General features: G+C 42.6%; 1 protein-coding gene across 4 annotated transcripts in view; it reads left to right on the top strand.

Annotated features, from left to right (window-relative positions):
• TAFA4 (TAFA chemokine like family member 4) overlaps positions 1 to 15,730 on the top strand; it is a 174,011-nt gene that overhangs the window by 49,268 nt on the left and 109,013 nt on the right. For 3 of the 4 annotated variants that reach the window (XM_060631544.3, XM_060631542.3, XM_060631546.3), the window contains exon 3: positions 2,193 to 2,308. In XM_060631544.3, coding sequence (XP_060487527.3) covers positions 2,194 to 2,308 — 115 coding nt within the window. In that variant the 5' untranslated portion in view covers position 2,193. Of the gene's footprint in view, positions 1 to 29; positions 379 to 2,192; positions 2,309 to 15,730 lie in introns of those variants that run through there. The other variant, XM_060631545.3, reaches the window with a different exon arrangement.

Raw genomic sequence — 15,730 nt, 5'->3', positions numbered from 1 at the left:
AAAGAAAGTCAACACTTGGTGCCTTTTTAATGCCGAGTTGTTCAAAGATGATACTGGAACCTTGCCTTCCCCTGGCTGCTTCAAAGGCAGATGGTGTCTCCTGTCAATGAGGAGGATGATACCTTTTCAACAAGATCTGTGTGGCTGAACTGGGAGACGCCAAGAGAGAAGGGTGGGGGTAGAACCTGTTCTCTGGAGTATGATTTGGATGCTAGGTGCCCAAGGCGGTGCTTTCCCTCAAGCACAGACTCGGGGCTCTGGCTGAGGTGATGCTGGTGGTCATGGGATCTCGACCCTTCCTTCCAGAGCTTCAGAAATTTCATCTCTAGTGAGGCAAAACGGAAGCCAAGCCCATGGGCCTGTCTTTACTGTCTGTCCGTGAGTGTTGATACATGAACTACATATATGAAGGGGATTCCTTTGATCCACTCTAGTGAATTATATCAGGGACAACATGACTCATGTGCCTAATACCACTGGAGTTTCACATGCCAACCTCTCTGACTTTTGCTTGAAAAAGTTAATTAAAAAAATTGGAAACAAGTCGATCACGTTCTATCTAATGTCATGTCAAAAAGGGCAGGAAATTAGGGAGATGTCAACCATCCTTCAATTAAAAAGAAAATTGGGGGATGGGACACCTGGGTGGCTCATTTGGTTGAGCATTACACTCTTGATTTAGCTTCTGGTCATGATCCCAGGGTCCCAGGGTCATGGGATTGAGCCTTGTGTTGGGCTCTGTGCTGAGTGTGGAGCCTCTTAAGATATTCTCTCTCTCTCTCTCTCTCTCTCTCTCTCTCTCTCTCTCTCTCTCTCTCTCTCTCTGCCCCTTTCCCCCACATCCACATGAACTTGTCGTTGAGCAACTGTTTTGATACTGTCCATTCATATGAACCTAGGTTTATCTTCCCAGCTTTATTGAAATGTAATTGATACATAACCCGGTATGTGTTTAAGGTATACAATGTGATGATTTGATAAATATATATAAATTGCAAAATGGTGACCACCATAGTACTGGCTACCATCTCCATCCTGTCATGTATTCTTTTTTGTAATGAGAACATTTAAGATCTACTCTTAGCAACGTTTAAGTATATGATAAAGTATCATTAGCTGTAACCACCATGCTATACCTTAGGCCCCTGAACTTATTAATCTTGTAGCTGAAAAATCGTACCATTTGAACAATATCACCCCCATTTTTCTGCCCTCCCAACCTTTGCTAACTACAATGTTTCTCTGAGTGGCTTTTTTAGATTCCATATATAAGTGTTATCAAATAGGATTGGTCTTTTCCTGTGTGACTTGTTTCCCTTAGCCTAATGCCCTCAAAATCGATCCGAATTGTTGCAAATGACAGGATTCCATTTTTTCATGGCTGAATAATATGCCATCATACATATATACCACATCTTCTTTATCTTCTCATCTGTTTTTATTTTATATTTACCTATTCTTGCCCATATTCCCACCAAACTTTGAGGCTGATAATCATATATTAATATGTATATATAGTATGTAGCCAGGAGAGAACTCTCAGGCTGAGTGTGACAATTTCTGTGGTTTCTTTGAAATGCAGAAACCGTGGCTATTTTATTTGAATCCACCTTTAAGTATGTAACTTTCTCATTTCATGATATAAAATAGTATACATACCCCCATGTTCTATCAGGACAAGTCAAGCTATACACTGGGGCTTCATAAATAGACTTAGCAGTTGTAAAAATTTTTTTTAAAAATGGTTATTTTTGCAAGACAGAGCACAAGCTGGGTGGGGATGGGGAAGAGAGAGCAGGAGAGCCAGAATCTGGAGCAGGCTCCAGGCTCTGAGCTGCCAGCACAGAGACTGATGCAGGGCTCGAACCCATACGCCATGAGATCATGGCCTGAGCTGAAGTCAGCCACTTAACCGACTGGGCCACCCAGGTGGCCCTAAATAGACTTCTCACTGAAGCACATTGCTAACATGAAAACTCGTAATTACAAAAAGTGTTCATTGCACATTGAGTTAATACTGGGTGCAAATCAGATGTAATTGGCCTTCACTTTCCTTGGGGGGAGAAGAAGTCCAGCACTGAATATGTCCTGCAGCTTTCTCCCAGTTTCCCCCAGAGCCTGTTGGCATGTTTGCCCCAGGGCCTCACCTCACTGAGCTCTCACTGACTTTGTGTCCTGCTTTCTCTCTCCAGGATGAGAGTCTATGCTAAGTCAGTGTTACTGTCACACTGGCTCTTTCTGGCCTATGTGTTAATGGTGTGCTGTAAGCTGATGTCCGCCTCAAGCCAGCACCTCCGGGGACACGCAGGTAAGCCCTTTAAGCTCATGATATGCCACTGAGATCAATTAATAAAACCCTTGCAAACGTCAGAGTCCATGTTTGAGACACAGGTAATTGACAAGAGCTTTTGATGGTGTATAAATAACGGGAGAAAGCATGAAATAATCAGAGCAAAGCAGTTCAGTGGTGTGGTGTTTAAAGAATGTTGCTGCAGACATTTTTTTAAAGATGTTTTCCAGGTTTGTTCCTTTTCCTTTCTTGAGTACATTTCCATTCTTACAGTGGTTTTTCTCAAAGAATCCCAGAGAGCCAGCAGCACTTTCTTTGTGCATGTATTACTGCTGTAGCTTCCTTGGAAGGCAGAACATCTTTATTGGTAAACTTAAACACTTCCAGGGCTGGAGCGAAGCTTTCAGATAATCTAAGACCTTTTCAACATGTGTGGAGAAACGATGGTGAAGGGTTTAAAAAAATGAAGAAGAAAGGAAAGAAAAAAGCAGTGGTAGCTTTTGTATGGGACCTAAAATAAGACGTGTCTAAAGTTTTAGAGTATCATCCTCATAATTTCTAGTGAGACCCTGGTCTATACTTTGCTTATTTCTAAAAAAAGATGAAAATAATCAGTTAAGTATCTGTGTGTGGTTGTGCAGGTGCATGTGTGTGTGTGTGTTTGCCCCCATTCCCCTTTCCTTGTTACATCTACATTGAAAGTGGTACATACTTGGAAAGCCCACAGTGAATTGTGTTTTCCTGAGTAATTCACGTTTGTGGACTTATTGCCAGGTAATTAATTTACTGTCTTTGCTTCCATAGTTTGAGGCGTGGCAATGCCAGGCTTGCTTTGACGGCTTGGTGAAAAAGTGAATATTGAACCCTTAAACCAGGTATAGGTCAGAATCATGAATTCTCTCCCACAGGTCTTGTGTGTAGAGTTTATCAGATATCCCTACCTTCAGATGTGTAACTGGTTGTGCTTTCCACTCTGTTATTCTGGTATTTAAAGGTTAAGACATAATTTTAGGCTTCAGATGAGTTTAAAAATCTCTCACGACTCAATTTTCCCTTCTCAAGCAAGAGTTCAGAGAAGAAGGGAAAAATAATTGAAATTTTAATGAATCAGCATAAAATCAATACCATTTGGCTGCTGTGAAGTGCCTACAGCTAGCTGGTCATTGCACTGTGTGTCTTTTGATGAGCTTGTTCTCAGGGATAGAGTGTGTGAAGTCATTAGTCTTATCTGTTTAATTCGTATCTCTTTTCTTGGGTGGAGGTTGAGAGGGTAGCAGTCAGGCAAACCTTTCAGTGGGGCAGGTTATCAAGAACAGATTTCCAGACATCCAGGAACTCAGCTTGCAACATTGTGTTGGAAAGTGATTAAAAGTTGAAGGAAACACAGGATGTGACGGAACCTTCAGTTTTTATCCATGTGGCAATCCTCATGTCTTTGAATTTAGAAAAGGTGCAACCATAGGGATAGATATAAATTAAGATTAGAATTATATACACAAGAAGTAGGGACAGGATCTTCCATATGAGCAAAGACTCAACAGCAATCAGGACAGCAAGAAGTCAGAGCAAAGCCTTGGCAAATTCTGCTAAGGAAATGAAATTTTCATTCCTAGGTGATTTTATTTGGATTCTCAGCACGTGCTTCTTGGCTTTTGGGGGCTTCCTTCATCTTTGTGATTTAAATCCCTCTCACCACTTGTCTAAACAACCATCAAAGGAGCCAGGACTGGTTCCCTCCTGAAGGGGGCTCTGTTCTCTTATTCTTTTACTGTGTGTGTGTGTGTGTGTGTGTGTGTGTGTGTGTGTGTGTGTGTTAGATATAGAAAGAGATTTCTTATGACGTATTGGCTCACATAACTGTGTAGGCTGAGATGTTTCATGATCTGTAATTTGCAAGGTGGAGGGATTGGATGAGGCTCTGACACATTGGGCAGTGGCATCTACTCAGTCCACCAATTTAAACGCTAATTGCTTCCAGAAACACCTTTACAGACACACCCAGAAATAATATTTTTTAAAAACTATTTGAGAGAGAGTGAGTGAGTGTAAGCAAGTGGGGGAGGGGCAGAGAGAGAGAGAAAAAGAGAGAAAATCCCAAGTAGGCTCTGTGCTGTCATCATGGAGCCCAACCACGAGACCAACCATGAGACCATGACCTGGCCCGAAATCGAGAGTTGGGGGCTTACCCATCTGAGCCACCCCATGTGCTTCAAGACACACCCAGAAATAATGTTTAATCAGGTATCTGGGCATCCCATGGCCCAATCCAGCTGATACATAAAATTAATCATTAACAACTATCCTTCCGGAAAAAAAAGAATGTGTATACCAGTATGTGTGTATGCACTTACATATTATTGTGCTCCTTGTTTTGATTTTTTTTTCCCATTTAACAACAGAGTTTGTAGATTTTTTTATGTGAGTGCTTATAGATCTATTACTCTCTGTCACACTGCTTAGTCCTCTATGGTATGGATGTGCCATAAATGATTTGACCACTCCCAATTTTGTGGACGCTTGGCTTCTTACCATATTTATACAACTGTGTATGTTCCAACTTCAGATGAACTCCTAGTAGTGAGATATTGAGTTAAAGTGCATGTAAATGCATTAGTGAGAGTAGCCTAATTGCTGTAACCAAAAGACCAAGTACACAGAATGGCTCAACAAATGGAAGTTTGGTTTTTGCTTATAAGTCTTGGGGGTAGGAGGTAACTACGTCAGCCGGGTGATCATTCTGTACTGCAGTCTCTTTGGAACCGACAGTGGATGGAAGTACTATCATTTTCAACCTGTGGCATCCCCGGTTGTCCTAGAGTGGCCTCTATTCCAGTCACCTGGGAAGGGAGATGTGCAGGGAAAATTCACCTGAGAGGTGTTAATGGGGTGGCCTAGACGAGGGCTGCATCACTTGCACCGTCCTGCCATTGGCTAGAGCAAGTGGGGGAGGGGCAGAGAGAGAAAGAGAGAAAATCCCAAGTAGGGTCTATGCTGTCATCATGGAGGCTAACTCTTTCTCGATCTCACCAACCATGAGACCATGACCTGGCCCGAAATCGAGAGTTGGGGGCTTACCCGACTGAGCCACCCATATGCTTCAAGACACGCCCAGAAATAATGTTTAGTCAGGTATCTGGGCATCCCATGGCCCAATCCAGCTGATACATAAAATTAATCATTAACAACTATCCTTCCGGAAAAAAAAGAATGTGTATACCAGTATGTGTGTATACCAGAGGCCCATAACCACACCTTACTGCAGAGCAACTGGGAAACACTTTAGCTGTGCAGGGAGATTAGCAGAACCTGAATTTTGGTGAGTATTCAGCTTCTAACCCAGCACGTTAATGTTTTAGTAGTGCCTAAGCGCCCTTCGAAACTTTTGGACTTATTTATACTTCCACTAACATTAATTGAGTGATCATGCCCGTTTCCCCAAAACCTTGTCAACACTTGGTGCTTCAAGTTTTTTTTTTTTTTTTTTTAACATTTATTTATTATTGAGAGTCACAGAGCATGAGCACGTGAGTGGTAGAGAGAGGGGGAGACACAGAATCAGAAGCAGGCTCCAGGCTCTCAGCACAGAGCCCGATGCGGGGCTCGAACTCACAAACTGCGAGATCATGACCTGAGCCGAAGTCAGTTGCTTAACCAACTGAGCCACCCAGGCGCCCCATTGGTGCTATCAGGTCTTAATTTTTTGCCAACTTGTGGGTTGTATGGGCTTGCATCTGTTTTTGACTGACAACTCGGTGTGCTGGTGAACTGTTTGTTTTTATTTGAGCTACTGTATTCTTTATCCACTTTTCTTTTGGCTCTCGTGATTGTTTACTCATTGATTTGCAAAAGCTTTTTGTAGACTGGGCACTTTGATAATCCCCTACCTCATCCCTTCACTGTTCTCCCTTTTCCCTCCCATTCCAGTGAGGCTGTGTGTGTGTGTGTGTGTGTGTGTGTGTGTGTGTGTGTGTGTGATGGAGAGGGGTTGGGGACTGGTAGAAATTTTCACTAATGACCTTCAGGAGAAGCAAGTCTGTGGTTTTCTTCCTAGCATAAGAGCTCCGCTGATAGAAAACTCGGAGTCAGAATCAACAGGAGTGGGGTGGGGGTGGGGGAGGCTGTCTGTACTGAGAGGCTGAGAAGCTCTAGTCAGATTTTTACTCCGCTCTGGATGTAGGCAGCTCCAGAGCAGGAACAAGCCGCAGAGGGTTAACTGCAGAAGCCTGTGCCTGAGTGTCCAGAAGGACTCCTGACACTGTCCCAAGGGCTTTTTGTTTGGTGCTGGCCAATTAAAGGAGCTGTGGCCCCAGGAAACCCTAGTTAGAAGTTTATTGGATGCTTTTAATGGCTTGGATTAGGAGAGTGGCTCATTGATGGTTGCGTATAAACAAGGAGAGTTCTTTTGTTTTAACATTTTTTTAATGTTTATTTTTGAGAGAGCATGAGTGCAGGAGGGGCAGAGAGAGGGAGACACAGAGTCCGAAGCAGCCCCAGGCTCTGAACTGTCAGCACAGAGCCCGACGTGGGGCTCGAGTTCACGAACCACGAGATTGTGACCTGAGTCGAAGTCAGATGCTTAACCGACTGAACCGCCCAGGCGCCCCTAAACAAGGAGAGTTCTTACAACGACTCTCTAAGATGGTGGGGAAGAAGGTGCGACTCACCCCACTTTTGCAAGATGAGGTGTTAGGTGTGGCTTGCGGTTTTCATTTCAGTTCAAGCATTAAGAAGCCAAACCTAATAAAACCCCACCTACTTTTCCTAGGATAGGTGGTGGGAGTCTTTCTTTAAGGCACATGGCATTCATGGACAGAAGTCCACAAGTGGTGTTTCTAAGGAATTAGAAAACACAAAAGACCATCCTTCTTTGTTTTTTAAGGTCTTACTTGATGTAATGATGGAGTGTGAGACCACATGGACTTGTGTAGCCTCAAGCAATAGAAAAGGTGAAAGGGTCAACTGCTAGGTCAGTTTCTTTTAAAAGAAGTCAGAGTTAACTCTGTTATTTCTTCAACTAGCGATTTGTCTTTTTCTTCTTTTTCCTCTTTTTTTCCTGTCAGTAGCACCGTTTCCCCGCAAGAGGGCAGCAGACAACATGGTGGAAGGTGCTGCCAGCTTCAGAAACTTGAGAAGCTTGTGGAATTAGTACTGGGGGGAGATTTGCAAAAGTTTCGTCCAGTGTAGACATGATGAGTTTGGGATGATAAACACCCTACGACCTTGAGATTTATTCCTAGGAGAAATTGGACACTTCAAAGAAATTTAAAATTCCCCTTAGAAGTTGGATGCTTCTTCTCTGATGTAACATCATCGCTTCTTTTCTGATGTAACAGACAGTTAGGAACGTAGGTGCTGCTGATTTGCAGATTCATTTCAGTGGCTCTGTTTCCCCAGGGAGCTTTAAGTATGACCTGTTTTGGGGTTTTAAATGACAGTAGATGCTGTGGTGCTTAGCTGCTATTTAATATAATCTGCTTTGGTGTAAAGCCTCCTATGTGCTATACTCTGTCCAGGTGTAAATAGGCCCTGACTAATTGGAACACACGTGAGAATGAAGCCATAAAGGGAACCAAGTATTTGGACTCTCAAGTCAAATGTAATCCTGATTCTGCACGTATGGCTGTGTGGCTTTGTCAAGACCACTTACCCATTCTGAACCTACTTCATCGTCTGTGAAAATGGAACGTTCTATGTATTTACCTTACGAGGTTATGGGGATGACAGAATGAGAAAAAGTAGGCAGATGGATTAGCACATAGTAAACACTCCATAAATGGTAGCTATGTATGTATTTAGAGGCATCCAGAACGAGAGCCAGTGTGGAAACTTTCATCTTTGAGGAACGGCTGGGAATTGTGTCGGTACAAGGAGATAGATCAGTGCCTTGGGAGGTCAAAGCTTTATCATGTACAAGAGAAAAAGTCTTGTTTTTCATGGTTCTAAAAGGCTGACCGTGATGAAGAGCATTGCTTTATGAAGACTGACGTTTCGGCTCAACTTGAAGAAAGCAGGAAAAAAGGAATTTCTAACAAGGCTGCAGGAAGCTGGGGACAGAGTGAACTGGAGGTGCTGGAAGCTGGTCGGGTGATGAGAATTGTGACAGGTCTGAGATCTCCCCCTACTTGCCAGCTAATGAGTCCGCCAGTCACAGTTTCCTGGGTGCTGGCAGAAGACATGAAATGCCTGGGTCAGATACAAGGGATTGTACTGTTCGTGGTGCAGTGAGCTGTGGGAGTTTCACGTGTGCTTGGTTCCCCCTTCTGTACTTGGGCGGATTATCAATTCCGTTTGGGACTTAGTCTCCTCTGTAAAGTGGAGATAATAAAATATAAAAAAAAGAGTCCCGTTAGGTTTGTAACTAGGGGTCCACCACAGGCATACCCTGTTTGATTGTACTTGGTTTTCTTGTGCTTTACTGAATTGTTTTTTCTTCGTTCCTTTTCTTTCTTTTTATCTTTTCTTTCCAATTGAACGTCTGTCGTAATCTTGTGCAAGGAAGTGTACTGGCACCATTTTTGCAATAGCATTGGCTCATGTCACATCTTTGTGTCGCATTTGGGTAATTCTTGCAATATTTAAAACCATGTCATTATTGTATTATGGTGATCTGCAGCCAATCAGTGATTATGACTCACTGAAAGCTTGGATGATGGTTAGCAATTTTTGTAATAAAGTATTTTTAAGATATGTACATTGTTTTTTAGACCTAATGATAATGTGCCCTTCATAGACTATAGTGTATTGTACGCATAATTTTTATATGCACTGGGAAACAAAATCCTTTTGTCTTTATTGTGTCGTTGACTTTATTGCAGTGGTCTAGAACTGCCCCTGCAGTATCTCCGAGGTATGCCTGTATTCACGTCTCGAAAGTGCTAAGAATTGTGTTCCACAGTTAGTGCTCAATGAATGTTAGTTGTCTTTATTGCAACCTGCCTTCTCCTTTTAAATGTATTCTATTTTATAGCTATCTGTACTGTTGAAATTTATGGTAATTTAGGTGTCCTGTTTTCCGTATTATAAATGATGATGAAAATTTGAATGTTGTGGTTCTGTGATTTGGTATGTCAGGGAGCAAGAATATCTGGTCCCCTCAAGGTCCTTCTAGCTGGATTAAGAATCAGACTGACACGAGACAGATAAACAGGAGAAAATAAAATTTAATAGGCTATGTATGGGGAATCCATACAGACATGGAAGTTACAAAGCCAGGCAAAATGAGGTATGTCCATCATTCTGAACTAAGAAGTGGGTAGGGGTCTGGGCCTTCAAAGAGAAGGAATGCAATCCTTAGGAAGAATGAAGCAGTAAATGTGCGGTAAACAGATATTTGCCGGGATACTCAGGAACAGTGGGTCATAGACAATGTTCGTGGACCAGGCCTATTCTCCCTCTCTACCATACCTGGTTTATATCATAACATAGTTACTTCTGGTGATAGCTCTCTTCCTGGAGCAGGTCTTCTATCAAAAATCATTTTACACAGTTTTCATGGGGAGTTAAAGAGCTTTACTTAATCCACTGGGTCTTGATTGCTTTCAACTCAAAATAACCTTTATGCCAACGTGGCCCATCTTGAGGGTGGCCAGCGCTTAGCCCCTACAGGTGCCTTGTGTTATTTTTAACTTAGGATAAATCGAAGGGTAGTTATTGAATCTAAGTTTGAGCTCATGTTTCTGGCTCCTATAACGGCTGAAATTTTACAGGAACTCTGCAGGTACTTTTGATTGGAATGACTAATTTGGCCCTAATTTTCTGTAAGAAATGTCTTTCTTTCCAAGATAATAACTAAGTGGGGAATGCAACTTCTGCTACAGGAGTTATTTTGATGAGGCTCAAATGCAACTTACTTGTGAAAACTGCAAATAATAAAGCTGCATATGTAAGCTACTATTGTTTACTTTGCAGACTAAAATGAATAGTACTGATACAGATGTTTGGAAAATGATTTGCGTGTGTTGCCGGAGTTCTGACACTAGGGGGCAGGCGAGGCTCAGAAGAGCTCAATAGCAGAAAGCAAGCCTGGTCTACTGCATGGTGGTCCAGTAGAAATATGAGAGCTGCATATGTAATTTTAAATGTTCTATAACCGTGTTAAAAAGTTAAGCGAAATAGGTGAAATTAATTTTATGAATACGTTTTATGTAACCTAATATATCCAAAATATTATTTCTACCTGTGGCCCTGGCCATATTTCAAGTGCTCCATAGCCACATGTATTGTGATAAATAGCACAAGCTAACACATTGGGTCTGAACAATACTTCCTGAAAGATGAGAATTATGAGTTATTTGCATTTTCATGGGTCACTTGTAGGGCACAATGTTTTATCTGTGTTTTACGTAATTTGTTTTTATGTTGTATTTAGTTTCCCCCCCTCCCCCCCATGACTACCTCTAGGTTTATGGAAGATGCTAGGTAAGTGGGGTTTGTGACCTCTGTTCATAAAGAGTGGGGAAGATCGTTCCATTTCCTCATCACTGCCTATGTGACCATTCTTTGCAAGAGAGTACTTTTAGGAAGAGTGAAGTCTCAAAATAATTTGAGATAGAGTGAGTGCGTGTGTGTGTGTGTGTGTGTGTGTGTGTGTGTGTGTGTGTGTGTGTGTGTGATGGCTCCAGCCAGTAAGTCTTGAAGTTACTCCACGGACAGCTTCTTTTGACCAATACTGGGCATTTACCCCCTCAGGTGCAATCTGATGATGCAGTTTCAGTACGGTTTCTTCCATAATTTCCCTGTCCTCCTCCTGCCCCACCTCCAGCAAATGGTTTCTTTATGGACGCAGCTCCACAGGCAAATCCTTTGTTTTATCAACAAGAAGAAGGATTGTGGAATGGTCAAAAAGCCTCTGTTTGGGCGGTGATTGATAAGGGTGTCTGTATGATGATGCCTACTTAATTCTCTCTCTGAGGAGCTATTACACGATCAAAGGCAGAGGCTTTTCACCACAGTTGCGTTGCGTCTGAATCTTGCCAGGTGGAGCCCAGGCAACTGTATTAGCTAATAGCTACCTGGTGAGTGTTCAGGCCTGGGGCCAGAGATGAGAATCACTGATTTGGGAGGAAAAACAAAGGGAGACTCTTGCTCTTACCAAGCTCTGGTTTCATCCAGGCCTGTTGTGTCTCCATTTTAGCCTTAATGTGCCACAGCTGGCCTGATAGAGGGATATTTTGCCTCTAAAAAGGTGACTTCCATCTCCACTTTTCGGAAGGACTGTGAATAAATACTCATTTTGCACCAGCACGGTCATTCCTGGATGCCGAAAGCCTCTAGCGTCCATTCACCTACCTTGTACCCTACATTGTTTTCCTCCAGTGCCATCTTGATGGGCTTTTCAGAACCTTGGCATTTAATATGAAGGGAAAGGAACAGATTACACGAGGTGTTAATCTCCGGCTTCTTCTGACGTCCTCAGCTCTAAGTTCAAGTCCCAGTGCTGTCGGCAAGGTCAGCCTTGCAAAATGCCTGACAAATGAGCAGGCTTCACATCATTTTTCGAGGGAAGGAAGGGTTGTTTCACTGACTGGAGAGAAAAGGATTTCAGTTCCTTAAATGAGCTGGGGAGTCACCCTACTTGGCAAAGCAGACTTTTCCTTCTGCCCCCTTTTGAGTCTTTGAGGCAGAGCAGGCAAAGATCCCGCCTTTGAAGAGTTCTCTGGGTAGTTAGGAAAAAGATTCTCCTCACCCTTGAGAAGAAAGTTCCTCTTTCCTCTTTCAAGCCATGTAGTTAAACTCATCTAAACAAAGCCTACAATTTGGGGTTTAAAAGCTATAGGTCAGTATCTCCTCTGGATGTCAGTGCTATATAAGGAAATCAGAATCTTTTGTCCCATATAAAGAAAATGAAATCATTGGTAAAAAGAGTCAGGAAGGGTAGAGATGGGACAGGAAGAAAAAGGTTTTGTGTTTTCTTAGGTGTAGTTTGGATGCTTGAAATATTTTGCCCCATATGGTGGTCTCACAATAGCACACTGGAAATAATGTTATTGAAGAGATGTTCAAAAAGCTACTAGAAATGATTGATTGTTTATGAGAAGGCTATGTGTGTATACAGAGTTAAAAAAAATTTCACTCTGGGGCGCCTGGGTGGCTCAGTCGGCTGAGCGTCTGACTTCTGCTCAGGTCATGATCTCACAGTTTGTGAGTTTGAGCCCCGCGTTGGGCTCTGTGCCGACAGCTCAGAGCCTGAAGCCTGCTTGGGATTCATTCATTCTCTCTCTCTCTCTCTCTCCCCCCCCCCCCCTCTCCCCCTCTCTCCCTCTCTCCCTCCCTCCCTCCCTCCCTCTCTCCGCCCCTCCCCTGTTCACACTCTGTTTCTCCATCTCTCTCAAAGATAAATAAACATTAAAAAAATTTAAAAAACCCAATTTCACTCCTAATGTCATGTGCCATCAGTGTTTCTGTTTTAGGGAATGTTGGAAATCAGGTGAGAACTGTAACCCATTTAAACAAGACTAGGAGAGCTTGAAGGTGGTGACGTCTCCAATTGCGTTTCCTGTTTCTTACCTGTTTGATGTGAGTTATGGGGTCTCAAGGTCAGAAGGGAAAATAATAGAGAACTTTGTTTCAGGAAAAAGATATTATGAGCATGAAATGAATAAAATGGGAGTATCCATAGTGTTACTAGAAGCAGGTAATTTTTTTCTGGTTCGTCACTGACCTTTGCTACCTGCTAAAGGACTAGAAATAAATACCTGAAGTCTGGGGGTGGAGGACTTGAGCAACCTGAACTTGGTGATGGATGAAGGAGAACAGAGTTGTGTGTCTTCTTCCTCCAAATGAAGCACAATCACGGAAGTTGTTGTTTGGAAAGCATTTGCAAGGGATGGTGGAAGGCACTTCTTCCAACAGGAGCTTTGAGAGCCTGGGTAGATTTGAGTCAGGGAAGTGAATATGTTTCTGTTTTCTCTACCCCTTCGCCAGATGTCCTGCAGTGTCATCCTAAAGACTTCCAAGTAGTGTTGACCAGCGGACGATGGGGAATTCCAGTTGGCAGTATTACATGGGCTTAAGCTGTTGCTGGCCAGTCGTATCCTGTAGGAAATAATGCCTGTATGTAAAGAGAGAGGGCAGCTTACTATTTTCCTAGTTAGCGTACTTTTAGGGCACCACCTAGAAATTTGAAACATCCACAGAATGGCTAGATCAGCGTTTGGTTGCCAGGGGTGTGTGTGTGTGTGTGTGCATGTGTGTCTGCTCCTGGAGAAAAATTCAGGGGTTTGATCTCTCCAGGTGGGAGCAAGAAGGTTATTAGCCTGTCCTTTCCACCCTGTGTTGTGCTGATGTTGAATTTATTTTACAGTGAGCCTCACTTGCAACTCTCAGGGGGTGTGTCACACGTCAGAACCTGGATTGTTTCTGAGTCACTGAAACCTTAATTTGAACCCTATTAATTTTAGAGCTTGTGATTATCCTGGAATGATAGGGATGACATTTACCCATGTGCTGTCTATGAAAAGAGATTTGCTAAGCAAATAAATAGTGTAAATATATTTGCCTGGGAGCTGTTGAAGTTATCTTAAAAAATTGTCAAGTTCTTTGGAAGCATTTATTTAACGTGAAATCAAAATGCTTGTGCCTTTGCTCTGTAAAGTCCTAGCTATGTGAGTTCCTGAATAGCAAAGTTATTCATTCTCTTGGAGCCTCAGTTTCTTTTTCCTGGAAATGGGCCTAGCAACGTGCCACATTTCAAAGTGTTTTTGTGAGGTTTTAAATTAAATAGTTCATATAAAGAGTTTTGGTCTTATGTTGGAATGTAAAGCCCTTCTTTTAATTGCATTTCTTCTTAACAGCTTTATTGAAGTGTAACTGACGTACCGCGAATGGCACATTTAAAAGTGTATAATTTGATAAGTTTTCTCTCTTTTGAGAGAGAGAGTGCGCGCGCTGCATGCGTGTGAGCTGGGGAGGGGTGGGGGGGGGGAGAGAACCTTAAGCAGACTCCATACCCAGTGCACAGCCCCACATAGGGCTCCATCTCCGGACCATGAGCTCATGACTAGAGCCAAAATCAAGAGGCAAATGCTCAACCGACCGAGCCACGCAGACATCCAAGTTCGTTAAGTTTTAGCACATATATGTACATCATGAAACCATCTGCACGATCAAAATGATGAATATATGTGTCACCCCTGAAAGAGGTTTGCCCCTCATGATAACCGGTACCTCTTGCCCCCGCCCCCACCATCCCTAGGTAAACTACTGATCTTTCTGTCATTAGAGATGAGTTTGCATTTTGTAGAATTGTGTTTAAGTGGAATCATGCAGTATATATTTTTTTCTTCTTTGATTTCTTTGGGCATAATTGTTTTAAGTTTACTTATTTTTTGAGAGGGTGCATGCATGCGCAGGGGAGGGACAGAGAGAGAGGGACAGAGGATCTGAGGTGGGCTTTGTGCTGACAGCAGAGAAGCCCCATGGGGGGGCTCCAACAAACGAACCGCGAGATCATGACCTGAGCTGAAGTCAGACGCTTAACTGACTGAGCCATCCAGGTGCCCCTCCGTGTGCATAATTGTTCTATGATTCTTCCGTGATGTCGTGTGTATCAGCTCATTTAAAAAAATTGCTGAGTAATTCCATTGTTGGCCACACACTGTTTATCCATTCACCTGTTGATGGACATTTGGGGTGTTTTGCAGTTTGGGCCATTTCAGAGAGAGGCCTTATGAACATTTTGTACAAGAGCTTATGTGGACCTAAGCTTTCATTACTCTTAAGCAAATACCAGGGAGCAAATGATTGGTTCGTGTGGTGGATGTATGTTTGACATTTTAAGAAATTGTCAAACTGTTTTCCAAAGTGGTTGGACCAGCCCCCCACTCCCACCAGCAGTGAATGAGAGTCTCAGTGCCTCATGTTGTTGTGCACGCCTGGTAGGCTCTGTGTTTTTATTGGTGGGCTTTTCACTAAGTGTGCAGTGATACCCTACGGTGGTTCTCATTTGCTTTTCCCTAATGACTGATGATGTCGCACCTGATTTCCATTGCTGTGTGTATCTGTGGCGAAGTGTGGATTCCAGTAATTTGGCCCTTTTTCAAAAGTAGCGTTTGTTTTGCATACTGAGTTTTGAGAGTTTTTTATGTATCCTTGATATAATTCCTTCACCAGGTAAGTAAATTGCAAATAATTTCTGTCAGTTGGTTCATCCTCTTAGTGGTGTCTTTTGAAGAGCATATTTTTTTTTGTCGTTTTGATGAAGTCCACTTTCCCAGTGTGTGCTTTTCTGTATTGCGTTTTTGATGTCTTAGGAATGGTTGTCTCTAACCCAAGGTCACAGAGGTTGTTTTCTAGAAAATGTTTTAGCTTTAGGCTTTACATTTAGGTCTGTGATTCATGTGGAGTTAATTTTTGTAAATAATGCACCTAATGCATTTTTAGCAGGTAAAATAAAAATATTGCCAATTATAAATTCTCCTCTTGTTACCTAGGTGAAGTTGC

This window comes from Panthera onca, chromosome A2 (assembly GCF_046562875.1).
Source record: "Panthera onca isolate mPanOnc1 chromosome A2, mPanOnc1 haplotype 2, whole genome shotgun sequence".
NCBI classification, from domain to species: Eukaryota; Metazoa; Chordata; class Mammalia; order Carnivora; family Felidae; genus Panthera; species Panthera onca.
Note: the sequence above shows the minus strand (reverse complement) of the source record. Positions and strands in the feature narration are given on the sequence as shown.